Genomic DNA, 25,767 nt, shown 5'->3' with positions numbered 1-25,767 from the left:
TGAAAAACAGCGCAATTCCCTTTTCAGCCCATGTAATGTGGTAACATTCTGTCCAGATGGCTCCATGGAGTTGGAGGATGCTTTGGCCAGAGGTGACTTGCAGGCCTCCCAGGCCTAACTTGAAACAGCAGAAAACAATGCTCCAGCTGTAGAAAAGCAGCCATTCTGGGCCTGGTGAATGCCAAGTTTATGTTAACTAGACCAGTGTGCCAGCATCGTTGACTATTTTATTTTATTTTCTTTCTTCATTGTTTTTCTGAAGATGTGGAGATGGGGAGCTCCAGGACAGGACATGCCACCCTGGCTCCTGGGTGCTGCAGGTGCTTGAACAAAGAGGGTCTGGGGACATATGAGAATGGGATCGGCTGGGGGTATTTGACAGGGGAGGAATGACTTCTAGAGGCTTCCATGTACCTGGCCACTGTCCTCACAGGTAGGCAAGGGAACTTAGGGTAGTTTAGAGGGGTGAAATTGGAGGACATGTCTGGGTGAGACCAAGGTACCTGTGCACATGGGAGGTCTGGGCTGAGCTAAGGAGCATTGTCTACTATCCTGCTGGCACACACAAAAGCTGGGGCTAAGAGGCAAGTCTGGTTGGGCTAGGCTGCAGTACCAACCCTTGAGTGTCAGAGCAGGAAATGGGGCATGTCAGGGTGGGCCATAGCACCCTCTGTAACACCAGAGTAGATCTGGGAGAGATTCTGTAGAGAACTTGTGGACTCACTTCTATGGGACTACAGCACCCACCGGTTTGTGTGAGAGCTGGGGGTGGTGACAGGCTGAGCGAGGCTATACGACAGAACTCACCCAACAGGAACTTACCTGACACTTTGGGAGGCCAGGGCTGGAAGGAGGCTGAGCTTGGCCATGCTGCATTACCTGTCGACACATGGAAGAGCTGGAACTGAGGACAGACCATGCCAAGCAGAGCTCTGGCACCCATAGGATATGTGGGATCTGGGACTGGGAGCAGGCCTGGTAGAAAGAACTTGGGGTACTCACCTACTATGCCAAAGCCCCTGCTGGTGAGCACAGTAGCTGGGGTTAAGGGCGTATCATGCCAGGAAAGGCTGCAGCACTCAGCATTCATGTAAGCCATGTATGGTGACATGCCAGGTAGGAGCAGGCTATGGCACCTGCCATCACCCATGAGAGCCAGGACAGAATGTTGACCCTGTCTGGCTGTGCTGGGCTGGTGGGGCTTATTGGGGGGGGCATGGTGACTAGGCCACAACACCTACTGGTGTGCCTGAAAACTGAACCTGTGGTGGACTGGGCTGGGCCAGGCTGCAGTACCCATCAGTTTGCATGAGAGATGGGTCTGGAGGCGGAGCTGACCAGGCAGCTTCATCCACTAGTATATGCATTGGTTGGTGCAGGCGACAGACTAAACCTGAGCCTGCACTAGCTGGTGCACTCAAGAGTCAAGTCTGAAGTCAGTCCAGGTGAGGTTTCTTGAAAAACTCAAACCCAAGCTACAGGGAAGATCATAATGTGGCCCAGTCTTGGAGAGCATGTATTGGGACTGGGCCTCCTCAGTTGTTGGTGCCTGTGCAGTGGACAGCAGGCCTAGATGCACTCTTGGACATGACAGCTAGCTCATCTACACCAACAGAGGATGAATGCCTTGTCAGAGGAATAGAACAACTTGGACCACTCTCCTGGCCAAGCTTTGCAACATGTCACTGGGCCTGGGTATGCACTAAGGTGGACTTGGTCAGTGAATAGACCTTAGAAAGATTTTCTCAACCCTGGAGCAACACAGCCAGCAACTTCTCAAAACTATTAAAACCACTCAGGTAACACTCTCAGAACATCCTTCCCCACACTGGGATCTCTAAGGTGTTATCCCCACCATTTAAGAAGCTGAATTAGTTTGACAGCAAGAAGCAGTCTGCTCCCCTTCCCTGCCAGCAGACCAGGATAATTAAAGGAGAAGAACTGAAACATTTGTCATGTGCACCTTCCTCCATGCCTCGACCCTCCCCACCGTAATCGGAGGTCCACATGGGCATGCATCCATCTCAATTATGTAAACGAGTAAAAATAAAATTTTTAAAAGAAAAAAAAAAACATTTCTGAGAAGGCCACACGTCATTCTGCTGTTCCATCTGCACCCTATGTCGTCCTTGGCTTTCATCGCTCTCTATAGTTGTTCTCATCAAAGACTTTCCAGGGGCCGGTTAGTGCTTTATGAGTTCTGTCTCCAGTAATCCTGTAGCTGTCTGTAGAGGAAGATTGTGGAAAGCTGTCTGGAATTGAACATGCTGTACACACTCTGAGTGAAAGTCCACATCCCACCCAGCACAGGCGCCTGTTTCTACTTAGCCAGAGCAGCCTACCTCCTCTAGACGCAGTGGGAAAACCAGAGCTGTCTGTGGTCCCTTGGAATCAAGGGGACAAAAAACTCCCCATTCTTTTGTACCATCAACATGTGCAACTGTCTCAGTTTTCAGGGATCAAGAGCTGGTATTGGACTGGTCACAACTGAGCACAGAGGGCTTGCCCCGGAGGCCACCATGGTGATCCAATAGGCACCACTTTGCCACTACTTGCCAAGCATCCTCAGCAGTCCTCTGGTTCTGGAAATAGACGGGAAAGGGACAGCTCTTGTTCAGTGACTGTCACCCGTGTGCTGGGCACCGTGCCACTGAAGGCAGCTATACTCACCTGCACAGGAAGATGGCATTGTTCTTCCTGTTTGGTTAAAGAAGCAGGTTCACAGTGATAGGCTTGTTTAAGGTCACATGGTTAATGATAGTGAACCAAAACTAACAGTGTTTCCTGAGACTCTCTTTCTGTGATCTGTTCCCTCCTCCTGAAATGCCAGGCCCTCCCCTTGTTTAGTTGCCCACCTGATGTCAAGTGGAAATCTGGCCTCAGTATATTTAAGGTAAAAGCCATGTGTTGCTGAAGGCATTTGATATCAGCTTATACCAGCAGAGAGTCTGCACCTCTTTTGTGTCTTTTAAGCCCGTTTCTCTGTTGTTTTCAGCTATCCATGGATCATGGCTCTAGCTCCAGAGGCCACAGAGTGCAAGGCCCTTTTTACCCGATAACCTTGCTGATATCCCAAGTGTATTAGTCAAGGTCCACCTAACAGACAGAAGCCATACACAAGGATTTGATCAAGAAAGCTTGACTGTAAAGAGTTATGAATTTGTAGCAGGATGTATCTTGTCACTGGTAAAATGGTCCCTAAAGTTAGCAGGATAAAAACTTGGAGATTGAGACCTTATGGGAACAGAGACTGCAGTTCACTTAATGGTGAGGTTGGCTGAGGGGCACCCGGGCCAAGGCTGATGCCAGCTGTCCTTTGAATACCCACAGAATTGCACCCCTCACTGCCCGGAGGTGGTTGCATTTGTTGGTAATCTGGCAAGAACTTCAGGGCAGTACCCCTGGAACTTCCTGGAAGGGGAGCTGGCTGAGCTGCCAGAGGGGGCATTTATAGAAATGACTAGGAAACTGCCTGCAGGGATGCTGGGAAATTCACTAGGATTGGGGCACTCAGAGCCTGAGGGCAAGTGTCCCCAGAGATACCTCTTAGGCTTGCAGGAGGTGAGTTCCACTTTCTGCCTGCTTACTGGCCAAGGACTTCAGGACCCAGCTGTGAAAGAGGCCCACCGTTGCCAGAACAGCACTCAACCTCCTGCTTTCTCCCCCAAGTGGCCCTCTAGCTTCCTGCACAGACACGGCTCAACACCATGCCAACCTCATGGCAGAGGAAGGAAGGCTGGATCTGAAGCAGAGAGGCCATGAGTTGGTAACTGGCACACTTTTGTTTTAGAAGTTATTTACTTTTATTGAAAAGCCTGATTTATGGAGAGACAGAGAAAGTTAGCACTTTCCATTATATTGTGGTTCCCAAATTCCAACCCAGAGTCTAGTACAGCATTTCTGAAGAGTAAGCCGAACCCCGGGGACTTCCTTGAGATGTTTTCAGAGAGCCTGGTGGTTGGAATTCTTTTCGTAATATTCTTAAGTCATAATTTCTCTTTGGTTCTCTTACAAGTACAAACTGGGATTTTCCAGAGGCCATGTGACATGCAATGACATCATCACTCCGATGGCTAATGAGTGAATGTGTGCTTGTGGATTCCTGTGCTTTAGAATACCCTCAATTGGGGCCTGGCACCGTGGCCTAGTGGCTAAAGTCCTCACCATGAATGTGCCAGGATCTCATATGGGCGCCGGTTCTAATCCCAGCAGCTCCACTTTCCATCCAGTTCCCTGCTTGTGGCCTGGAGAAGCAGCCAAGGATGGTTCGAAGCCTTGAGACCTGCACCCGCATGGGAGACCCGGAAAAGGATCTGGGCTCCTAGCTTCAGATCAGCGCAGCACCTGCCACTGTGGTCACTTGGGGAGTGAATCATCGGATGGAAGATATTTCTGTCTCTCCTCCTCTCTGTATATATCTGACTTTGCAATAAAAATAAATCTTTTAAAAAAAGAATACACTCAGTTGGCATTTCTGATGCAGTAAATCATGATACTCTGTGTATGTGTCCCATATAAGCAGAACTTACAATTTTTAAGAGCATAAAAGGAATCTGAAGATAAAACGTTGCGGGACAAACTAATTGACAGCTGGGGCTGTAACTGTCTGCATTTTAGAAATTATCAGTTAATCCTGTACTAGGAGAATTGGAGGAAAGCCACACTCATTCCATGAGCTGTCCTTGCATGCACAGTTTGGCAGCGCAGACGGCTGTGTCTTCGCACTGTGCGGGTTTGGGGTAGTGGATGGTGTCTCCAACCCCAGCTGTATCCCCTGGTGTAGGTAGAGTGTGCTAACCTGAGCGTCTCGCACAGTATTGACTAGAGGTGGTATTGTTCTGAGAACAAAACTGTGATCCTGAGAATAGTGTGATAGGCACTCTCTCTTCCTGTCACTGTGGCCTTGGTCAAGTCATTTTGCTTCCCTGCCTCTCACTGGAAAGTTGAAACCACTTAATTCCTTCTGCTTAAAACAGCAGAGAGTGGCTAAAGTCCTTGTCTTGAATGCTCTAGGATCCCATATGGGCACCGGTTCTAATCCCAGCTGTCCCACTTCCATCCAGCTCACTGCTTGTGACCTGGGAAAGCAGCTGAGGATGACCCAAAGCCTTGGGATCCTGCACCCGCTTGGGTGACCTGGAGGAATTTCCTGGCTCCTGGCTTTGCATCAGCGCAGCACTGGCTGTTGAGGCCACTTGGGGTCAATCATCGGATGGAAGATCTTCCTGTCTCTCCTCCTTTCTATATATCTGACTTTGCAATGAAAATAAATAAATCTTTAAAAACAAACAAAAAAAACAATAGAGAGGTGGGAGAGTATGTGTGTGTTGATGAAAATGTGAGATTCCCACCGTGGAACCTCTGTGACAAGGGCTGGGAACATCAGCTGACTTCCACCTAGTTTGTGACACAGTGCCTTCCCCACGTCATCTCACAGGAATTGGGAAACTAGTAAATACCTATTTTGTTTGTTTGTTTTTTCAGATTCTCTCTGGCCCAAAATTCGGGTTCCATTAAAAGTTGTAAGGACGGCTGAAAACAAGCTGAGTAACCGCTTCTTCCCTTACGATGAGATCGAGACGGAGGCCGTTCTGGCCATCGACGATGACATCATTATGCTGACTTCCGATGAGCTACAGTTCGGTTATGAGGTAAGGAGCCTTAAAACCATGTATTGGTATGTGTAATGTCACCTCTCGCTCACTGTTTGTGTCTCTTACAGTGGAGTATTCCATGTTCTTTTGGGAAGTCATGGTTTCTGGAATCTCCCAGTAGAGTTCAAAGTGTGTGTGTGTGTGTGTGTGTGTGTGTGTGTGTGTGTGAGAGAGAGAGAGAGAGAGAGTTAAAGAGCTGTTCTTTTAAGCCTTAGGGAAGCCCTGTCCCATGATAATTGTGCGGGCCACTGGTTTGGGGAACTCCCAGGGATAGTCCCAGGAGACATTTTCAAAAGAGCGTCTAGAGCGTTTAGCAGGCACTTAATTGATGTCTCCTTGACCAGCACTTCCCCCTGACTCGAGCAGCTGGGCAGCACAACAATAAAAACATCAGTCAGCATGGAGGCTGGCGACACTGACAAACAGAAAGCAGGCCCTGTTGATGGCTTTCTGTCTCGCCCTCTGCGTTTTAAGTGGAGGGGCTGGCTGCCTGTCTTCAGGGAGAAACAATCTCTCTCACCATTCATTCAATGTGGCTGATGGATTAGGCTGGGTTCAAGGGTTAAGTACGGAGACCAGGAAAGGTCTCCCCAGGGGAAAGTGCCAGAACCCAGGCCTGGTGAAAAGCAGTAGGAATTGATGAGCCCCGTCAAGGAAGATGGCCATGATGACCATCACGAGCATGATGGCGACAGGCAGGGGCGTATGACGCAGGGTGGAGTGGTGGGATCAGAGGCACGGGATAGAGTGGAGAAATCATGTCCCTCCCCCACCCCCACCCCAGGGCCAGTCTGCCTTAGGAAGAAAGGAAACCATCTTATGGAAATTTCTCAGAATTTACTGCATTCACAATTCTTAAGAAATCATGAAACTGTATCTCTCACACATTCTCAACCCCTTAAATTGAAGTGGCTTTTAGAGGATAAAGAAAGAGTAACACCAACTCCATCACCACAATCACCATCAAAAGTTTAGAAGCTCCAGTTTTTCCCCAAGTGTTTTGTTTGTTTGTTTTTACTCCATTTTTTCTTTATTTTTGACAATCTTTTCATAGTTAATTAGTTCAAAAGGTTCAAGGGCTACAGGAAAGTGGGTTACACTATTATTTCCGCATTTTTTTTCCTGTATCTGTGGTAAAGGGAGAAGCCCCACCCAGTCTCCCACCCATCCCAGGTCCCTGATGTGGGGCATGCTCCGAGGGTCTTGCTCAAGTGGTTTTGATAGTCAGCAGTTATGAATTGCTGCCAGTCTCACCACTCCAAGCACGATGAGGTCACTGAAGAATTCACTGATTGACATAGTCCATCTTAGAGTCTCCGTTTGTCCAGTTTTTCACTGCCAGCATATGGCTGGGATACTTGCCAGACTTAGAACCCTAACCATGAAAAAACAGAGGACAGAACAAATCAATCAACTACCCCAAGTGTTTTTAATGTAGCTCCCTTTGCATCGCAAAGAAATTGTTATACAGTAGCTTGATGGGTGATACTAAGGTTGATGCTGTTGCTGACCAGTGAAAGAGGAATAACTCATGAAACCGGCATTTGTCTTTTTGGAGTACATTCTGAGTGCTATCTCACATCATCACATCTAGGGTTGTGGATGATATTTACTCAACTGTCATTGTTTAGGAGGGCAAATGGCTGACTCGTTGCTCCAGCTTAGCCATAAAGCTAGTTGTTTCTCTTCCTTGCATCTGATGGCTTCAATCTTTACTTGTTGTGTTTTGTGTTTGTAACAAAAGTAAGATGGAAAAATAGAACAATCACAATGATACAGCCGAGACAAATAGGTGCTACCTCATCAATGGTTTCCTGTAGTCTGAAGGAAATCTAATGAAGAAAGGTGGACTCCATGTATTCCTGGAATTTGTTTTTTCAAGCTTGAGTTGAAACCCTGAGGACTCATGAATATTGACACCTGAGTTCCCTTTCAGTCTTGTATTTGTTCCCAGCAAGAAAGAGGGTGTTGGTAAGCATAGTTGTGGCCCTTTAGAGTGTGACCAGTGGGTAGTGTGAAGTTCCACGTTACTCCCAAAGAAGAATTTCCCATTAGAGGAGCAAGATCAGGAACAGACCCATCTCCACTGGTCTGGGTCTTCTCCATACACAGCGACATCCACCTTCCCTAAGCAGCATACTACATTCCCATCACAGATCTGTTGCCAAAATGAGTAGGTGGGTCTTGCTATCTCGTGCTAAAATTAAGAAAGCTTACTTAGACAGTTTGCCTGAATTCACAGAGCTCCTAGTTGAGATTTAAATGCATGTTTCTCTTACACTGTGCTGTCCTTCCTGAGGGTCTGACCCTGAGTGCACGAGCCAGAGATCACTGAGCCTTGCAAGCCTTGTAAAGCCATCGTTGTATTGTTTGCCCACCACTAAAGTATTTCAGGATTGCCAATGATACTGGCAGGTCTTGTAAAGTTTTATATATATATATATATATATATATATATATATATATATATATATATATATATATATGCATATTAGCATTATTAATAAGTTAGGATAGCACTGAACCAAAATTCCTCTTTCCTCACTGACCAGTTTATGACCATGGACGAGATGTTTGACATCTCTGGATTTTAGTTTATTTCATTTAAGATGCCAGTGATACGGAGTGGGTATTTAGCTTAGTGTAAGATTCTTGCATTCCATATTAACATATTTGGTTTGATTCTATGCTCCAGGACCCAGCCTGCTACTAAAACTGACCCTAAGAAACAGCAATGATGGTCAAGTAATTGGATCCCTGCCACTTGTGTGGGAACCCTAGATTGCATCTTTGACTACTGGCTTCAGCTTGATCAGTCACAGCCTTTAAGGCATTTGGGCAGTGAACCAGTGAGTGAGAGCTCTCTGTTTGTCTCTCTGTCAATTTTTAAGTAGCAAGACCACCTACTTCACAAGTTTATCATGTGCCGTGGAGTAAATTACATAGTGTTTGCCACATGCGAAGTGCTAAGTGCACTTTCCGTGCGATGGATAGTTAGGTCACATGCTCTCCAGATGCAATTTTGGCTGAATTACTAGTACCTAATGATTACTAGTACCTAATGATTACTAGTACCTAATGATTCCACTCATGGTTCTGTTGTGACATGTGAAAGATTGTCTGCTGCTTTTGCTGTTTCTTTGGGACATTTCTTTCCTGAAGAGAACACTTAGTTTGGTTTAGATTCAAGAAGACAGAGATTATGATTCCTCAAAATCCCATTTCTATGCCAGAGCCTAGGATTACTTTTTAATGTGGGCATGGGGAACAAATTGATAGAACAAAAAAATTAACTAGTTAATAAGAATAAGTACTTCAGGGGAGTTGTGTTGAAACCGAGAACTACTTCCTTGTGGCTTTGACCGTGATCTCTTGGGGTTATACCTGTCTTGTTGATTCCCGCTCATCCTTTGACACTCAGCACAGTTGTTGCCATCTTAAAGTTCTCTAGAAGTCTCATCTAGGTTAGATTCACAACATGCTGAACCTCTTTGCAATCAAATAATTAATTATGAATTATGTTATGCAGTGTCTTTTTTTCTTATAAAATGTAATCACCATAGGCCAAAAGCCATGGCTGTCTTATTTGTTGCTGTACAAACCTAACCCAGTTCATTACATTCAATAGTCACTGAATAGTGGTTGATGAGTGAGTAATCGCCATCATAGACAGGCAGGTGAAAGATGCAGAACAGCTCATTCCAGCCCGTGTGCACTTGCACTTGGCTGTGAGATGCAATCTGGATACAACCATTTTGGAAAGTTTGCAATTTAAAATGTGAACCATGTGTTTACCATTTGAGCCAGTCATTCTTCCCATGGACATTTACCCTAGAGAAATGAAAACATACACAAGTAAAGACAGCTATACGAATACTTGCACACTGATACTTTTAGCAGCTTTGGGTTTTAGTACCCAAAACCTGAGGGGAAAAAGCGATGTCTAGCAGCACCTCAACAGATGAACAAATTGTGGTATATCCAAACAGCTGTAAAATACAACTCAGAAGAGGAAGAATAACAGAGGGGCACAGAAAAGCTCTTAGGGGAAGTGGCTATCTTAATTGGGGTGATAGCTTTACTGATGTACACAGATGTCAAATTGCATCAATCACACATTTTTAATAGGTTCAGTTTATTGTTTACTGTTACTTGTTAAAACTATAAAAGAAGCCATATATGTATTAGCATAAAAAGGATACCGTTGAAAATTTTAACAAAATGCGTGGTAGATATATTTCAGTGAAATATATTTGTTGTAGAGAGAAATTGAAGGACAACATGATACATGGAAAAACATACTGTGCCTGTGGATTCATGGGTTTACTGTGATTAACACGTGAATTCCCTCCTGATTATTCTGTAGATTCAAACAATCACAGTCCCAATCCCAGAAGTCCTTTTTCCATTGAGACTGACAAGCTAGTTCCAAATCTGTAATAGAAATACAACATATCTGAAAATTCCAAACCAAATTTGGGAAAAAATTACAGAGAGAGAAAGAAAGCTGCAGAATTTACACAATCTTAAGACTTACTGCAAAAAAGCTACCATAAACAAGATGTATCACATTGTTGTAAATGTGAGCACACAGGTTGAAGCAAAAAAAAAAAAAAAAAAATCCACAAATGGGCCACACATGCATGAGGGAGCAGTCAAAAGTTTATGGAGGGCCCAGTGCAGTGGCTTTCTAGCTAAAGCCCTCGTCTTGAATGTGCAGGGATCCCATATGGGTGCCAGTTTTAATCCCGGCAGCTCCACTTCCCATGCAGCTCCCTGCTTGTGACCTGGGAAAGCAATTGAGGATGGCCCAACACCTTGGGACACTGCACCCACGTGGGGGACCTGGAGGAGGTTCCTGGCTCCTGACTTTGAATTGGCGAAGCACCAGCCATTGCGGTCACTTGAGGAGTGAATCATTGGATGGAGGATCTTCTTCTCTGTCTCTCCTCCTCTCTGTATATTTGCCTTTCCAATAAAAAGAAATAAATCTTTTAAAAAAAGTTCATGAAAAATGGAGTTAAAAGATAATGGGGGAGCCTTAGGGAATACACACAATGACTGGGGTCCCGGTTATGCTGGAGCTAGGAGCCAGAAATTCCAGGTCTCCCATGTGGGCAGCAGAGACTTAAGCAATTGACCCAGGATTTGCTGCCTCCCAGGGTTTGCACTGACAGAAAGCTGAAATTGATAGCAGAACTAGGCCCTGTATCCAGGAACTCCAGGAAGCAGGCATCCCGAATAGTGTCTTAACTGGGACTCCAAACACCCATCCCCAACCATGAACTCTTTGAAACTTTTAGATATGGTTAATTTTTTTGAAGTATCAGCCAAGTCAGTTCAATGTAGACAAAGCAATATTTTCACTAAATAGTATGGGAACAAATTGATAGCCATATGTTTAAAAAAAATTATAACCCCCCACCTCATAAGGTATAGAAAATTTAACTCTAAATGGATCCTAGTCCCAAATATAAGAACTGAAAGTATAAATCTTCTTGAAGACAACACAGGAGAAAACCTTAGTGTCCTTGAGCTAGACAGTAATTCTTAATTAGGATGCAAATCATATGACTTGTAAATGAAAAAAAGTGAGTAAATTGGACCTCATCAAAATGAACAGCATTTGGAGGAAAAAAACACTTGGAAAAGCAAATCATAGACTGTGGAAAGCAATTTCAAAAACCTTTATATAAGGAAGTCTGATTTATTAGTTAGCTTTTAGAACTACAACAAAATGCCTGAGATAAGTTACTTTAAGCTTTCATTTGTGAAAATCATCTCCAAAAAGAAGTGGTCCCCTGAAGTCACTAAGGAATCAGGAAGCAAAGAGGCTGAGCCCTTGTCAGCTTTTGTAACCAACCCTGTGTATCGTCTTCTGAAGGCACATCCCAGTACCCCAAGTAACTCCCCATAAACTTAACTCCTAACCACAGTATTTGGATTAAGTTGCCACCCACGTAGTACTACTGGCTTCTGACTTTAGATTTGAAATTTTGCATGAGTTCAGAAGCCATTGCATCTTGTATGTAGAATATTTTTAAGAACTCCCACAACTCAATGATGAGAAAATAATCCAATAAAAAGGTTTAAGTGGCCACTTCACAAAGGAAGACACAGAGCAACAAAAGAAAAATTGGGCCGGTAGGATTGCATCTAATTTGCACAGTCAGTGTCCTCCAACTGGTAGTATGTCGGAAACTTGGTCCTGAGGTTGTCAGTTTGGAAAGCAGTGGGACCTTGAGGAGCTGGGTCCTGGGGTAGAGGCCTCATGTCATTGGAAAGCCTCCCTCGGCAAGAATTGAGGAAGCTATAGCAGGACGCCTAGGAACAGGAGTTGTAGAGTGAGCTGAGTCCTGAGTCACTCTTTGACTTCCTGCTTCGTGAAGTGCTCCCCTTCCTCCCTTTTAGCCCTTCCCACGTGCTGAAAATGTAAGGGAGAGGGCTAAAAGGACAAGAAGATAATAACCCCAAGAACCACCCACCACCCCTAAGACCAGAGGAACAAAGGAAAGGAGGGAAAGGCTTGGGGTTCTTAGAACCTTATAGAAGGGGCCCTCGGCAGTGGATGAACTTTAGATGTCCAACAGAGAGCCACTGGCTGGCCCCAGGATCCTCCCTCTGAAGGGACTAGCTGAAGCTGGTCGGTGAAAGAGGTTAGGATCACCTGCTGCAGCGGGACCTCCATGCCACCCAGGCTGGAACAACAAGGGAAACCAGAATTAATCCCTTCTCCAGGTCCTGGTTTCCCTGTCTCTCTGGAGAGTTCCCCATTGACAGAACCCAGCAGGAAACCACTCCCCAAAAGTGGAAACTTACTTCAGAATCTCAGCTGTAGCATCAGGACACAGAATTTAGGAGGAGAGGTTCAGGTCTCACCATCCAATCACTGGCCCCTCAGCATCCATCCACCCCTTCCACACAGGATCATTATGCCTTCGTATAAGACTGCCGCTATTCTTTATGCAAACACAGAGTTCTCATTCCCTCCCTGGAAAGGTCCTGGTGGTCGTAGTGTCAAGCCCTGCACAATTGGTACTCTTTAATTTAGCCACAGGCCTACTTGAATATTTCTGTTGAAGGCCTACTTCAATCCGCCTTCTGGATAAGACTGGATAAGCACATTCCATTGTGCTCTTGCTGATTATAACTAGAAGCCCTAGATAACATTCTTGGGCATGGGAGGTGTTGGGGTGCCGCAAATTAGGCTGTTGCTTAGGATGCTCGCCTTCCGTGTCAGAGTTTCTGTTCAAGTTCTGGTCCTACTTTTGGTTCAGCTTTCTGCTGACACACCAGGGTCCCCACAGGGGACCCCGAAAGAGTTCTAGGCTTCTGGTTACAACAGCCAGGAGTCAGCCAGTGGATGGGATGTCTCTCCATCTCCTCCTTCCTATCTGTCTCCCTACATATCACGTAAACAAACAAACAAACAAACACCATTAAAAAGAGAAAGGAGAGGGAGGAAAGGAAAAAAGAATATTTCTTTTCTTTTCTTCTCTCCTCCACCCCTCTTTGTGGATCCAAGCTTTGGTGCTAGAGAAGCTGGATAAGACTAACCTTAATAGGTACAGATTTCAGAGAAGAACAAAGTCCCACTTTCTCTAGTTGGAGGCCTGAGGAGAGTGGCCAATGGATAGGACCTTTGCGATTCTAGTGGCTCTACTTACAGAAACCATGCTTTATTATTATTATTATTATTATTATTATTATTATTATTATTACTGGAAAGTCAGATATACAGAGAGGAGGAGAGACAGAGGAAGATCTTTCATCTGCTGATTTACAGCCCCAGTTGGCCACAATGGCCAGAGCTGAGCCGATCTGAAGCCAGGAGCCAAGAGCTTCTTCAGGGTCTCGGCGCAGGGTCCTAAGGCCTTGGGCCCTCCGTCCTTGTGCCCTCCCTGACTGCGTTCCCAGAGCACAAGCAGGTAGCTGGACAGGAAGCAGGGCTGATTAAAACCGGCACCCGTATGAGATCCCAGTGCATGCAAGGCGAGGACTTTAGCTGCTAGGCTACTGCACCAGGTGCCCAGAAATCACACTCTTGCTAACTGCACTCTGGTCAGGCAGAACCCCACCTGCCACCCCGACAATACACTACTAGGAGACAGGTCAGCATGCATGTGCACATGTACACACACTCCACTTGGTGGAGCCATTCCTGCCCTGCCCAAGGTAGATGTCAGCCAGGAGGCTGTAGGGAGGTGTCCAGTCACCATCTCCAGCCTGTACTTTGCACGCACAAGCCACAGAGGCAGCTCCCAACCCTTCCCACCTGGAGAGTAGAGGGAGGGAATGGGAAAGGGAGTCTGAAATCTGTGTGAGGTCCCAGCCCTTGCTCCCCTCCTGTCTCAGGATGCCTAGACTTTAAACTGACTGAAATCCATGACAGAAGCCTTGAGCAGTAATGGGTGGGGCCATGCCCAGGCCTCTGGGTAGCAAACATTTGTGCAGACCAGAGTAACACATCAAAACTTGAAAAGGCAATTGGACGATCAGTACAGCCATGTCATGTGTTCTGGACCTGCACTGCTTGCTAACATAGGAAACTAAAGTGGAAACCAGCATCTTCCAACAGCTTCTGCAATGCTCCAGAATTGCTTACAGCAGAAAGCAGGAGGGCTGCCCTTCAGTGGGAAAAGGTAACTTACAAAAGCCAACACCACAGCGACACAGAGGTTGGAATTTTCTGAGAAGGATTGTAAAACAATTAGTACCCAAAGAAGATCTTATATGTGATTGTGTTGAAACAGTTGGAAAAACTGTCTCAACAAACAGAGTGGAAATTTTTATGATACCACAAATTGAAAACTAACTGGGTGGGCTGAGAAGCAGAATGGAGATGATGGGAAAGAATTGGTGAATTTGAGGACAAATGAGTAAGAATTACCCAGGATGAACAACAAGAAGAAAATAGATTTTTAAAAAAGTGAAAAGAGCCACAGGAACTTAGTGACACAATCACAGAAAATATCTTTATGATATTCCAGTTTCAGAAAAAGAATATAAGGGTGGATAAAATGTTTTTTAAACGATGACTGGATGACTGGAGACATCCAAAATTTGACAAAAAACAATCTCACAGACTCAAGAAGGTGATGAAACCATGAACACCTGAGAGTGATGGTAAGAATAAATTACAGCAATTCTTAGTATTGCAAACAGAAATCAGGGCCAGCAGTATGGCACAGTGCATTAAACCGCTGCTTGCCTATGATGCTATGATGCTGGCATTCCAAGTTAACTCCTGCTGCTGCACTTGCACTCCAGCTCCCAGCTAATCTGCCCAGGAAAGCAATGGAGGATACTTGGGTCCCTGCTGCCCATGGGAGACCCAAATGAAGTTCCAGGCTCTTGATTTTCCTTGCTGCCATTTGGGGAGTGAGCTAGTGGACAAATCTCTTTATCTGTCTCTCTATATAACTCTGCTTTTCAAATAATGAATAAGTCTTTTTAAAAATACATATGCAAAGTAGGAGAAAGAGGAAAATAAATTGGCTTTTATGTGCAAACGTGCATAAAGAAGAAAGCATGCACAGCTGCCAAGTTCTCTGTTCCTATTGTTGGGTTTTAGAACTTGCTCCACCTTCTCCCATTCCATGTGCTTAGTCCTCGGCCAGCTAGCTCCCTTGCTTACTGACTGATGACTCGGTAATGCTTCTGGTGTTTTAAGACTCTCCATGCCTTCCTGCATCAGTTTTGATAAGTTGTGTTTTTCAATGAATCATTCAGTGTTTCCAAACTGTAGAATGTGTTTGTATAAAGTCATTCATGAAACCCTGCCGTGGTTTTAAAGCCTCTTGGGTTTTGCAGTGGTGTGCTCATTCTCATCCTACTTTTGGTAATGTTTGCTTTTTCTCTGCCTTGATCAGTCTTGTTAAAAGTTTATCAATGCCACAGTCTTCTCTAAGACACAACTTTGGGTTTTCCTGGCTTTACTCTGGCATGTTTGCTTTGCACTTAAACTAATATTGCTGTTCTTCACTCACTTCTTGATTTGCAGGACTCGCTAAACTTTTCCTAGTCTTTCGACTTGATAGCCTAAATCATTGATTCCTATATTTATTTTCCTAATAGCCACTTAAAGCTGTACTTTTCTCTTTAATTACTGTTCTTTACTCATTCCTGAGTTGTGATCTGCCATGTTTTTATTATCCTTAAGTTCAGAATAATTTGTAATTTCTGTTATTTTATCTTCCTTGACCTGTAATTGTATAAAAATACATTATGTTTATCAGAGTAGTCCATCTGTTTCTTTTTGATTTCTGGCTTTATTCTACTGCGATCAGAAAACATACTCTACATGATCTCATTATTGTGAATAGTTGAATCTTACGGCTCAGTAAAAGGCATATTTTGGAAATTCTGTATGCCTAAGAGGAAAACATATTCTGCAGTTATGGATTTAATGCCTCAACCAATAGGTGGGGTTAGCTACCTTAGCATCTTTAGCTCTTCTTATTTGAGAAGCAGGACAGAGTGTGAGTGAGCGTGTCTATTGGCTACCCCAAACACCTGCAAAGGCTGGAACTGGAGCCCAGAACTGGGAATTCAGTCCAAGTCTCCTCCAGGGTTGCCAAGAAATCAGCTGTCTGAGCCATCACTGCTGCCTCCTGGGGTCTCCATCAGCAGGCAGCAGGGATTAGGAGCCAGTGTGGAGAGGCAAACCCGGGCAACCTTCCCGTCCATTGGGCGAGAAATCACTGCAACACTTTGAATGTTCACATAATCCAATATTGCCCTGTTTATCTTTCCTCTGAGAAAAGAATCTTCATTTCTTTTCTTCCCCCCATAGCCATTATCATTTCTGCAATAGTTAAATACATTATGCTAGTTTAAACTTTTTAAATGTCTAAACACAGTGTTTATTATGTGAGAATCAAAGACCAGCAATGAAAGAAACTGTTTATTGTGGTTCCAAAGAATTTTTAGAGACATCAGGAGAAACAGGGAAGTCTCCCATTGGGGAATTTTTCATCAAAGGAAAGCCAGCCGTCGTCTGGCATCTAGAGTGGTTTACTAGTCCTGCCTGGAGATGGAATGGACCACATGACTTCCTGAAACTCTTGCTGGTGTCACGATTCTCAGGATGAGCGTGCAAGGTGTGATTTCATGAAAGGGGTGGGGGACACACACTGCTGTGCATAAAAAGCAGCAGCTGTCTTCACTTTATTATGAAATGCATGAGGATCATGAACGTGAGCAGCCCAGGTCCTCGGCAGCTGTGGCCATCTGCATATTAGAGGTTGAGAGCAGAGTACAGAACTCCTCTTAGTGGAAGAAAGCACAGCAGAATATAGTGACCAGAGCTGGTTCTGTTAATGATGCTGACGGTACTTCTTCATAAACACAATGTGTATGGATCTGTGTCTTAATGTAACCTACGTGATTTCCACACATGTAAGGACAGCTCAAAGACCATGTTATGGCAAAGAGTCAGAAGAATGGATTCACAGATGGGTTTAGAAACATCAGATGACAGCATGCAGAAGGGGCCCGGAGCTTACAGGAAAGGCCAGCTCTTGCACCACACACTTCCTAAGCTACAAGTGTGGGCCTGATGGCAGGAGTAAGCCATGTCAAGGTCACCGGTGCTGGGAGAACTGCTTGCATGTTGATAGTGAGTTCTAGAATCCTTTTCCAGGCGGAAGTAATTAGAGCCGCCACAGGCCTTGCCCAGCCTTTGTGAAACCACAGCACACACAGGTGATACTGGCTGTGCCCTCTGGAGCTTGTGGTCAGGACTGTTTACCCCCTCTGAGGCTCACCCCGGCTTCACTGCTGAAAGGCTCAAAGAGTCAGATCCCTACCTGCCTGTAACCCCTTCATGGCACCCAACTGGAAGGCTCTGTGTAAAGGGAACAGAGGAATGATGGAAGAGCAGGGAGAGACGAGCATTGTTCTGGCATAGCATACTAAGCCTCCGCCTGCAGTGCCAGTATCCCATGTGGGTGTTTGTTCAAGTCCTGGCTGCTCCACTGCCAATCCAACTGCCTGTTAATGGTATGGGAAAACAGTTCAAATCCTTGGGTCCCTGGCTCAATATGGGAGACCTGGAAGAAACTTCTGGCTCCTGGCTTTGGATCAGCTCAGCTCTGGCTGTTGTAGACATTTAGGAGTGAAACCGCAGATGAAAGATTTCTCTCTTTTTGTTTCTTCTCCCTCCATAAAACCTGCCTTTCAAATAGAAATAAATAAGTATTTTAAAAAGCAGTGGGGAGCAACATAGGGCCAGAAGAGCACAGGCCCTTAGAAGGGGTCCTGGCACCTCCTGGTCCATCACTGAAAGGTTGACTGGTACCCCAAAACATCCACTGTGGCAAGTTCTTGGGAGTGCGAGGCCGTGCCACAGAGGAAAGGGCTTTCTTCCCCCAGTGTCTGTGGCTGGAGCCCATGGGCACCCAGACGCCATGCTGTGCATCGTTATTTACTTCCCAGACAGGAGACACAGGGGTTGCTCGCCCTGTGAGAAAGGCGCGTGGCTTTGGGGAATGCACATGCTGTCTCCAGCCTCAGATCGGGAGCTAGGCCTGCCCCTCCCTGGCCCCGCGTGCCTCTGACTTGTTTGACAAGCCCTGGTGAGCTACCAGATGTGGGCTTTCTTCTTGGCGCGGGAGAATTTATTTATCTGTTTGTGTATTTTACTAGGGAAGTATCTATTGAGCTCTTGGTTCTCGTTTGCAAGGGGCTCCTGGGGGAACAGTAGCAGCGTCTAGTGTTACTCCAATGTTGGATTTCTTTCTTTCTTTCTTTCTTTTTTCTAAGTTTGTCTGCTTTATTTAGGACCTAAAGAACTGGGAAATAAAAAGCCACTTATTCTCCTCTCCCCCACCCTCAGGAGAGACGGTTTAAAACATATGGTGGAAAATGAGCCGTGGAGACTTAGCTGGATGTATGAAGCCATGGATTTATTTTCCTCTTCATACTTTGATCCACATTTCCAGCCATAAAAATTTTTAGTAGCACTTAAGTGTTGAACACTTTTCACCTGAGAGATGTGGAACACTCTTGGCCGATAGTCCCCATGATAAAGTGAGTACTTCCGGTGGGCGTGGGAGTCTGCCCAGACCGGCCATGAGCCGTGAGGCTGCAGATCGCTCGATGCTCTCCACGCACAGCCAGCGTTCCCGTGGGTGGGTGAGTGCTAATAGGTGGTGGGAATATATTTATATTAATTTGTTCAGAATGTCCCAAGGTCATGGCAGGTGTATGTTCACAAATAATCGAGGGAAGGCAGCAGAGCAGTAGGGGTGCTCCCTTGTTTGTTTCGTAACGACCATAGGAGAGTCTTGGTCTTCTGATGTTGGCGGCTTGGTGTCTGAAGTAGAATAAGAACCTCAAGCAGAGGCAGAGAATTCGAGTGGCAGTTTTGCTTCAGTTAATAGTGGACATGGGATTGGTTAGGTAAGAGGGCCAACCTGTACACAAGCTCAGAGGCCAATTGGAAAGTTCCAGGTGATAGGTAGGCAGTAAAGATGCCATGCAACAGCCAATGTGGTAACACAATGGGATAGAGTCATGATGCTGGCAGCCCACCTGGGTACAGGTTTGAGTCCCAGCTGCTCCATTTCTGATCCAGCTCCCTGCTAGTGTGCCTGGAAAGCAGCAGAGGACAGCCAAAGCACGTGGGTCCCTGTATTCAAGTGGGAGACTCAGAATAAGCTCCTGAATTTGTTTCTCTTACCTGGTGTGGGCTGTAACAGGAGGTCTGGGAGTCAGTCCAGCAGCTGGTGACGTGCCCCAGGTGCTGGTCTGTGGCATGCACACAGCCACCTTTGCCAAGGCTGAGCTGGGCCAGTTTTGTGCTGGATCTGACACTAGAACCATATCCATTTTGCTGTAGCTGAGCTTTTTGAGCGCTTACATTTCTTGGGCATTGTGATGAACCCACCAAAGGAGTTGAGTGCTGTTAGGTCCTCTTTGGGTTTGGGGAGTAAGTGACTGGCAGTTTCTTTGGGTACTTTCCTGACCCTGGCCATGATGGTATCGTTACAGTGTGCAGAGGATATCTGTCTAGCTGTCCGTTAAGTGTCTGAAGAGTGACTGTTTTATCCATCACTGTCTTCAGCAGGGAGTGCTCCCCCAATAAGGCACAGTCAGAGCTTCTTTAAGACACGGAAGACCATGCCCTGAGATGAGTCGTTCCCTGGAGTGTTTTCCACAGCATTTGAGGCTCCTTGTTTTCAGCCCACAGGAGAACAGGGTCTCTGTCTGGCCTTGCCTACCTCCACCTTGCATTGATTTACACCCCCCGAGACTTGGAGGGGAGGGGAGAGCACATGTGTGCCGCTGCCACCGCCAGTGCTGCTGAGAGAAGGCCCTGCGGAGGTGCTGAGAGACACCGCCAGGAAGCCTGACCTCTCAGAGCCTTTCAGAAGCACCCTGTCCCCATGGAGAAGAAGTCAAACAAATATTAAGGGAAGGAAATCGAATATGTGTGCCAAACATTGCAATAATATCTGATCGTTTGCAAAAGCACCCAAATGGGAATTCGAGTGGAGTGCCACTTTTTTCTTCCCCACTGAGCCAGTTCAAACAGCAAGTTCAGAATTTGTTTACCCAACTGTTAACAAGATGCCCAATGCAGGCCCAGAGCTCCCCGTCCCCAAAAAGATGGCTCATGCATCCATCTCCCCATTGCCAGTAGCTCTTTCTCCACACTCCCGGCCCACGTAATGCAGGTGGGTTTGGGTAGCATCCTCATGCATTCAGGAGGAGCCTACTGCTTGCTATACAGTGCCAAGGAGGAAAGAGACCCTCCTCCGAAACCCTCCTGGAGCCAGCCTGATGGGCTCTTGCCAGCATCTCATCTGGCCTGGCCTCCTGGTTGTCTGAGTGCTGCCAAGCTCTCTTGGGTTTGTATCTCAGTTCCTTAAGAACCAGCACTCATGATATGGGGTGGTTGCTTTCAAAAAGGTACAGCAGCATTTGATGGCATAGAGAACACATGCACTCCCCCTGCCTGCTGACAAGCCATATCTATAGCACTCTGCCACCCCTGAAGGGATCCACATGTCCAGGGCTGATTGCACCAGGAGCTGCCTGCTGTCTCCTGGGGATGAGTCCTGGGAAACCCTGGCTGCTTCAGACTCTACTTTGTAACTTGGAGAACCAAGACCTTTTGTCATCCTGAGATTCTTCTGTACCTTGATTAGGATAGAGATGCCCTCAAGGACACATGTGGTTGTACAGGACGTGGCTCAAGGCCAGGGGCACAGGCCACAACAGCAACCTGGCCCTGTCCCCACCAGCTCTGTCAGGGGCCAGAGCCTGTAGCTTTCAGAGGAACTTCCAAGTGTGAAGCCGTGTCATTCGTTGGGAAATTGCACAACACTTGAAAACTGTAAGTCTCAAGCGGCAGTGGGGATTGCTGTTGCATTGAACATAGTGATTGCCCATTTGAGAACACAAAGAAAAAAAACATTAAAAAGGTGAGAGTGGTCTCTGACTCAGAGATGTCCCAGCTGCAAAGTGCTTTCTAGAAAGCAAGTTGAAGGAGTCAGCATGATATTTACAGCTCACCTCTCAGATCGTGTTTATTTCTTGGTGCTTGAAAATTGATGCCTAGGGCTCCCATTAATCATGATTGCAGTCTGTTTGCTACTGTCTGTTGGCTGGTTTAGATCAAAAGCTGGCAGCCTTTAAAAGTAAGGTTTCTAAGTTCCAACCAGCCTTCGGGTGGGGCTGGAGATTGGAGGGGTTGGGCGGAGGTCGTGGTCCCAGGCTGACACTCTGCTCCTGGAGAGGAAGGACAGGCACGCTGGTGCCACTGAGGACAACCGCAGCAGAGGTGTGGGCCTTGGTTGAAAAACTCTACTTTAGTGTTGGATTGTGTCTGCCCAGTTCACTGCTCCATGCCCAAGTGCTTGCACATGATGGATGCTCCACCAACTGGCACTAGGTAAACTGAAGGTATTTGGACATTGAGTTTATTTGTAAATGTACTTTCTGTAAATTGAATCCTAAGAAACTGTTCAACATTAAAAATGGTTCCATATTTTGTGTTCAGTGAAAGAGGATCTGCTCTTTGCTGGCCTGCTAAGTAGGTAGCAAAGAACAATTTCATAGTAATTGTGTAATTGATTAGAAACAATGGACGTCATTGCTAACTTCGTGATTTAACTTCCTTCTCTTTTCTTCCTCTGAAGCAAAATCCTTGAAGTTTTTTTTTTCTTATTCCCTGCTTTCCCACCCCAACCCAGAGATGTTTCCATCCCTTTCATTCCTTTTGTTCTTTTGCCTGTGTCCCAGTTTGCTGTGTAGTTTTTTAAGCATGTGCCATCAGCTTTTCTGAATTACAAGGACTTTGGGACTTGCTTTATGCTTTGTGTCTGCACTTGGTCCCAGGGGTATGAGACAGTCCCTTAAAATCTGAGGAAACAAAAAATGCTAATGTGACTCTATGGAGGAAGAGTAGACTTCTATAGAGGGAGGAAAAAATTGATGCTGAGAAATTGGACATCCAAGGGCAAAAAACTTAACCTTGACCTAAACTTTATGTCTCGTATAAGGCTCCATTGAAAGTGGATCACAGACTAACATAAAACATAAAGCCATACAACTTTTAGGGAGAAAGGACCCAGGAGTAGGCAGTATTCTTAAATTTGACATCCAGAAGCATGACCCATAAAAGGAGAAATTTGTGAATTTGACCTCATCAAAATTAAAAACCTGTTTTACAAAAGACAAGCCAAAGACTGGGAGAAAATATTTGCAATTCACACATCCAACACAGGCCTAAACATCCAGACTATACTAGGAGTCTTCTGAAAGGTCAAGGAAAAATGTGTGTTATAAGAAACCACATATGATCTTCAAATTTTGAACCAAAATTTAAACGTATATTTTAATTCCATTCCCATCAACTTTGTGAAGTGCCCTCATATAAAGAACTTAGAAAACTCAATAGTAAAGAATAACTAGAAGTAACCAGAGCACACGGACAAGCTTTCCATTCAGGAAGACTTACCAATAGTAAATCAGCACCAGCAAAGATACTCAGGAGCCTGGAATGGTGGGGCACAGCCGTGGACCTGCCGCTTGGGGTGGCTGCGTCCCATATCAGACTCTTGGCACTGCTTCTTCCTGTTCCAGCTTCCTGCTGATTACACCTTGAGAGGCAGCAGGGGAGATCTGGATGGAGTTCGGGAATCCTGGCTTCAGCCCAGCCCAGTGGTGGCTGTTGTGGGCAGCTGGGAATGACCCCATGCATCTCAATCCTTTCCTTTCCCTCCCCTAGTGTCTCTGCTTTGCAGATAAATGAAAATAAATAGAAGTTTTTAAAAGATTTTATTTATTTTTATTGGAAAGTCAGATATACAGAGAGGAAAAGAGACAGAGAGGAAGATCTTCCATCCGCTGACTCACTCCGCAAGCTGCTGTGATGACTGGAACTGAGCCAATCCAAAGCCAGGAGCCTCTTCTGGGTCTCCCACGTGGGTGCAGGGTCCCAAGGCTTTGGGCCTTTCTCAACTGCTTTTCCAAGCCAGTAGCAGGGAGCTGGATGGGAAGTAGGGCCACCAAGACATGAACCAGCGCCCATATGGAATTCCAGCGCGTGCAAGGCAAGAAATTTAGCCACTAGGCTACCATGCCTGGCCCAAAATAAATAGAATTTTTTTTAAAAAAAGATGATCAGCAGTATAAATCATCAAGAAAATGCAAAATAAAACCCATCTCTTTATCATTTCACACCCATCACAATGGCTAAAATCAAAAGTGACAGCAGCAAGTACTGGTGAAGATGCAGAAAAACTGGGTCACGCACACGTTACAGGTGAGAAGACGCTTTGGTCATCATAATTAAACATGCACTTTCCGCACAGCGTAGCAGTAGCTCTCTTGGGCTTTCATCCCAAAGGAGTAAAAAGCTGTGCTCACCTGAAAACAGGTATGTGAGTGTAATATGGCATTGCCAAGAACTAGGGTCAGCCAGCTGTTCTTCGGTGTGTCAGTGAGTAAACAAATCATGCTACAGGCGTACTTTACGTTACTATTCAATAGTAAAAAAAGGACCAACTTTTGACATATACAGCAACTTGGATGAATCTCCAGTGAATTAGGCCAACTGGAAAAAAAAAAAAGCAGTGCCCAAAGGATTCCATTTCAATGAGTATAATCTTCTTGAAATGACAGAATTACAGGAACAGAGGAGAGATGAGTGGTTGTCAGAGGTCAGAGATGAGGGTAGCAGTTGTGTCTTAGAAGATAGCCCCTTGTAATGGACCATGATGGACTGTATCAAGTTCAGGATTATGTTGTGACATCATTGTGCAGTTCTGCAAGAAATTGCCATGATGGGGTTGGGTGAGGGTCCAGGGAAGAGGGTACCCATGGTTTCTGCATTACACAACTGTATTTATCTCAAAGTTTGTTCAATCAAATAGTGGGTGTTTCTGGAATTGTCTGAGTCTCATGTGCCGGTGAGTTACTAAAGCAAAAACACTCTCATCTCTTCATCCCCAAACTGAATGACCCTCATTTGCATTTGGATTGCCCGCCTTGGATTTGGTATCAGAATTGGTATTTTTAAGATAAATGGAAAAGCTATGTTTTGGTTGTTTTTAATGCTAAAAAGCAAAATCTCTTAAGACAATTTGGACTTTATTCTAGTTTTTACTTCTATGGTAAACCATCCCAAACCATTTTTTTGGAAATGGATGGGAAGAGCCACAATGAGATTATGGGGTGTGAACACATACACAGAACAATGTGATATATTAGCTTACTATGTGATGATTTTAGAGCCATATTCATGCTGCAAGGCCATCCAGGATTAGAGTGATGGAGGATTCCTGTGAGGAGAAAGCGAAGGGATTTGGCCAGTTGAGCAGGTGCATCCGTGATTGTGAGTGATGGGAGTCGCCAGGGCATCCACTCCAAGTAAGGCGGAGTTACTCCCCCTTGCAAAGGATAGAGAAAGTCATTGTTCCCATGTCATTTAAGCTAAGCTTCACAAATAGCCACTGGAAATTGTGAAGGTCCAATTGATGGTTGCCACGGTGGCCGGAGGAGGGCGGAGCTTGCTTCAAGCCTGGTGTGGCTAGGACCCAGAAGGATGGAATTCTGGCACTGCCAGGCAATGGGGTCACCACTGCACCAATGACAGACACCAACCAGTATTCCCCACCAAATAAGGGCTGAAGCACCCCCCACTTCAGCTTCCGTGTTAGGGGGGAGTTTAAAACTCCCTTGCATGTCTCTTCCTGGCTCTTTTTCATCTATAACTTTCTCCTTCATGTCTTTTTGTCTGTTACACGGGGAAGGGAAGCCTGTGACCAAAGTTCTCTGGAATAAAGGCCATCTACATTCTTTTCTATATTCGGGTGATGTGTTCCTTCCCTGGTGGTCGGCGAATCTTACACCAATAATGGGAACTTCTGAGAAAGGCCATCTCTGGCTTTTTCTGTCTGTATGGGATGTGAAAAGAATACTCTCTATTATAATTTGGCTGAGCAATCTCCTGAGACAAGACTTAAATAGTACAGTCCACATTGGGGCTGAGGTTATGGAAAGAGAAAGAACTTTATATTCCATGGGTCTAAAAGAGCATCAAATTAGAAAGCCCATGACCCGATTCTGACCCTTCCCTTCCTACTGCCTTCCCCTCAGTGCATCTCTCTCCTTCCCTTCTATATTATCCCCTAAGGAGTCCATGGCCTTGTGAAAAACAGTAGTCAGGTTGACTCTTGCCTGCAGCCACTTTCTGCAGGTGTTTTCCTTCTCTGCCTCAGAGCCTCACGGTTGCAAGGTTCCAGTGTGGCCTCTGGAATCGTGTGGAGTGTCCAGAGTTTGCCACACACAGCTCGCAGCAGTCCCTTCTTTGAAGTGGCTTCAGCAAGTGGCTTTCTCTGTGATGTGGAAGCCACATTCACAAAAAGCCTTCAGCTTATACAAGACAAGTTGGTGCTGGTGGGAGCCAAGGGTTTAGCCATGTTCCCCTCCCTCACCCAACCCTATTTATTTTCAGTCTGTTACCAAATCTGCCCTGGGCCAGCCCCGACAGGAAGGACATTGATGCAGAGTGTGACCTCAGACATGGTACTCTGACGTCTTTGTCATCCTTGTCTTCGGGGTGAGGGACTGAGTTCAGGGAGATGAGGAGTTCCTTACA

At 45.7% G+C, this 25,767-nt stretch overlaps 1 protein-coding gene across 1 annotated transcript in view; it reads left to right on the top strand.

The window, feature by feature from the left end:
• The window catches only part of EXT2 (exostosin glycosyltransferase 2), a 142,270-nt gene that overhangs the window by 98,534 nt on the left and 17,969 nt on the right, over window positions 1-25,767 (top strand). The window contains exon 10 of the mRNA XM_058663141.1: window positions 5,485-5,651. Coding sequence (XP_058519124.1) covers window positions 5,485-5,651 — 167 coding nt within the window. The remainder of the gene's footprint in view (window positions 1-5,484; window positions 5,652-25,767) is intronic.

This window comes from Ochotona princeps, chromosome 4 (genome assembly GCF_030435755.1).
Source record: "Ochotona princeps isolate mOchPri1 chromosome 4, mOchPri1.hap1, whole genome shotgun sequence".
In the NCBI taxonomy this organism is placed as follows: domain Eukaryota; kingdom Metazoa; phylum Chordata; class Mammalia; order Lagomorpha; family Ochotonidae; genus Ochotona; species Ochotona princeps.
The sequence above is the reverse complement of the archived record's forward strand: the minus strand, read 5'-3'. Positions and strand labels throughout refer to the sequence as shown.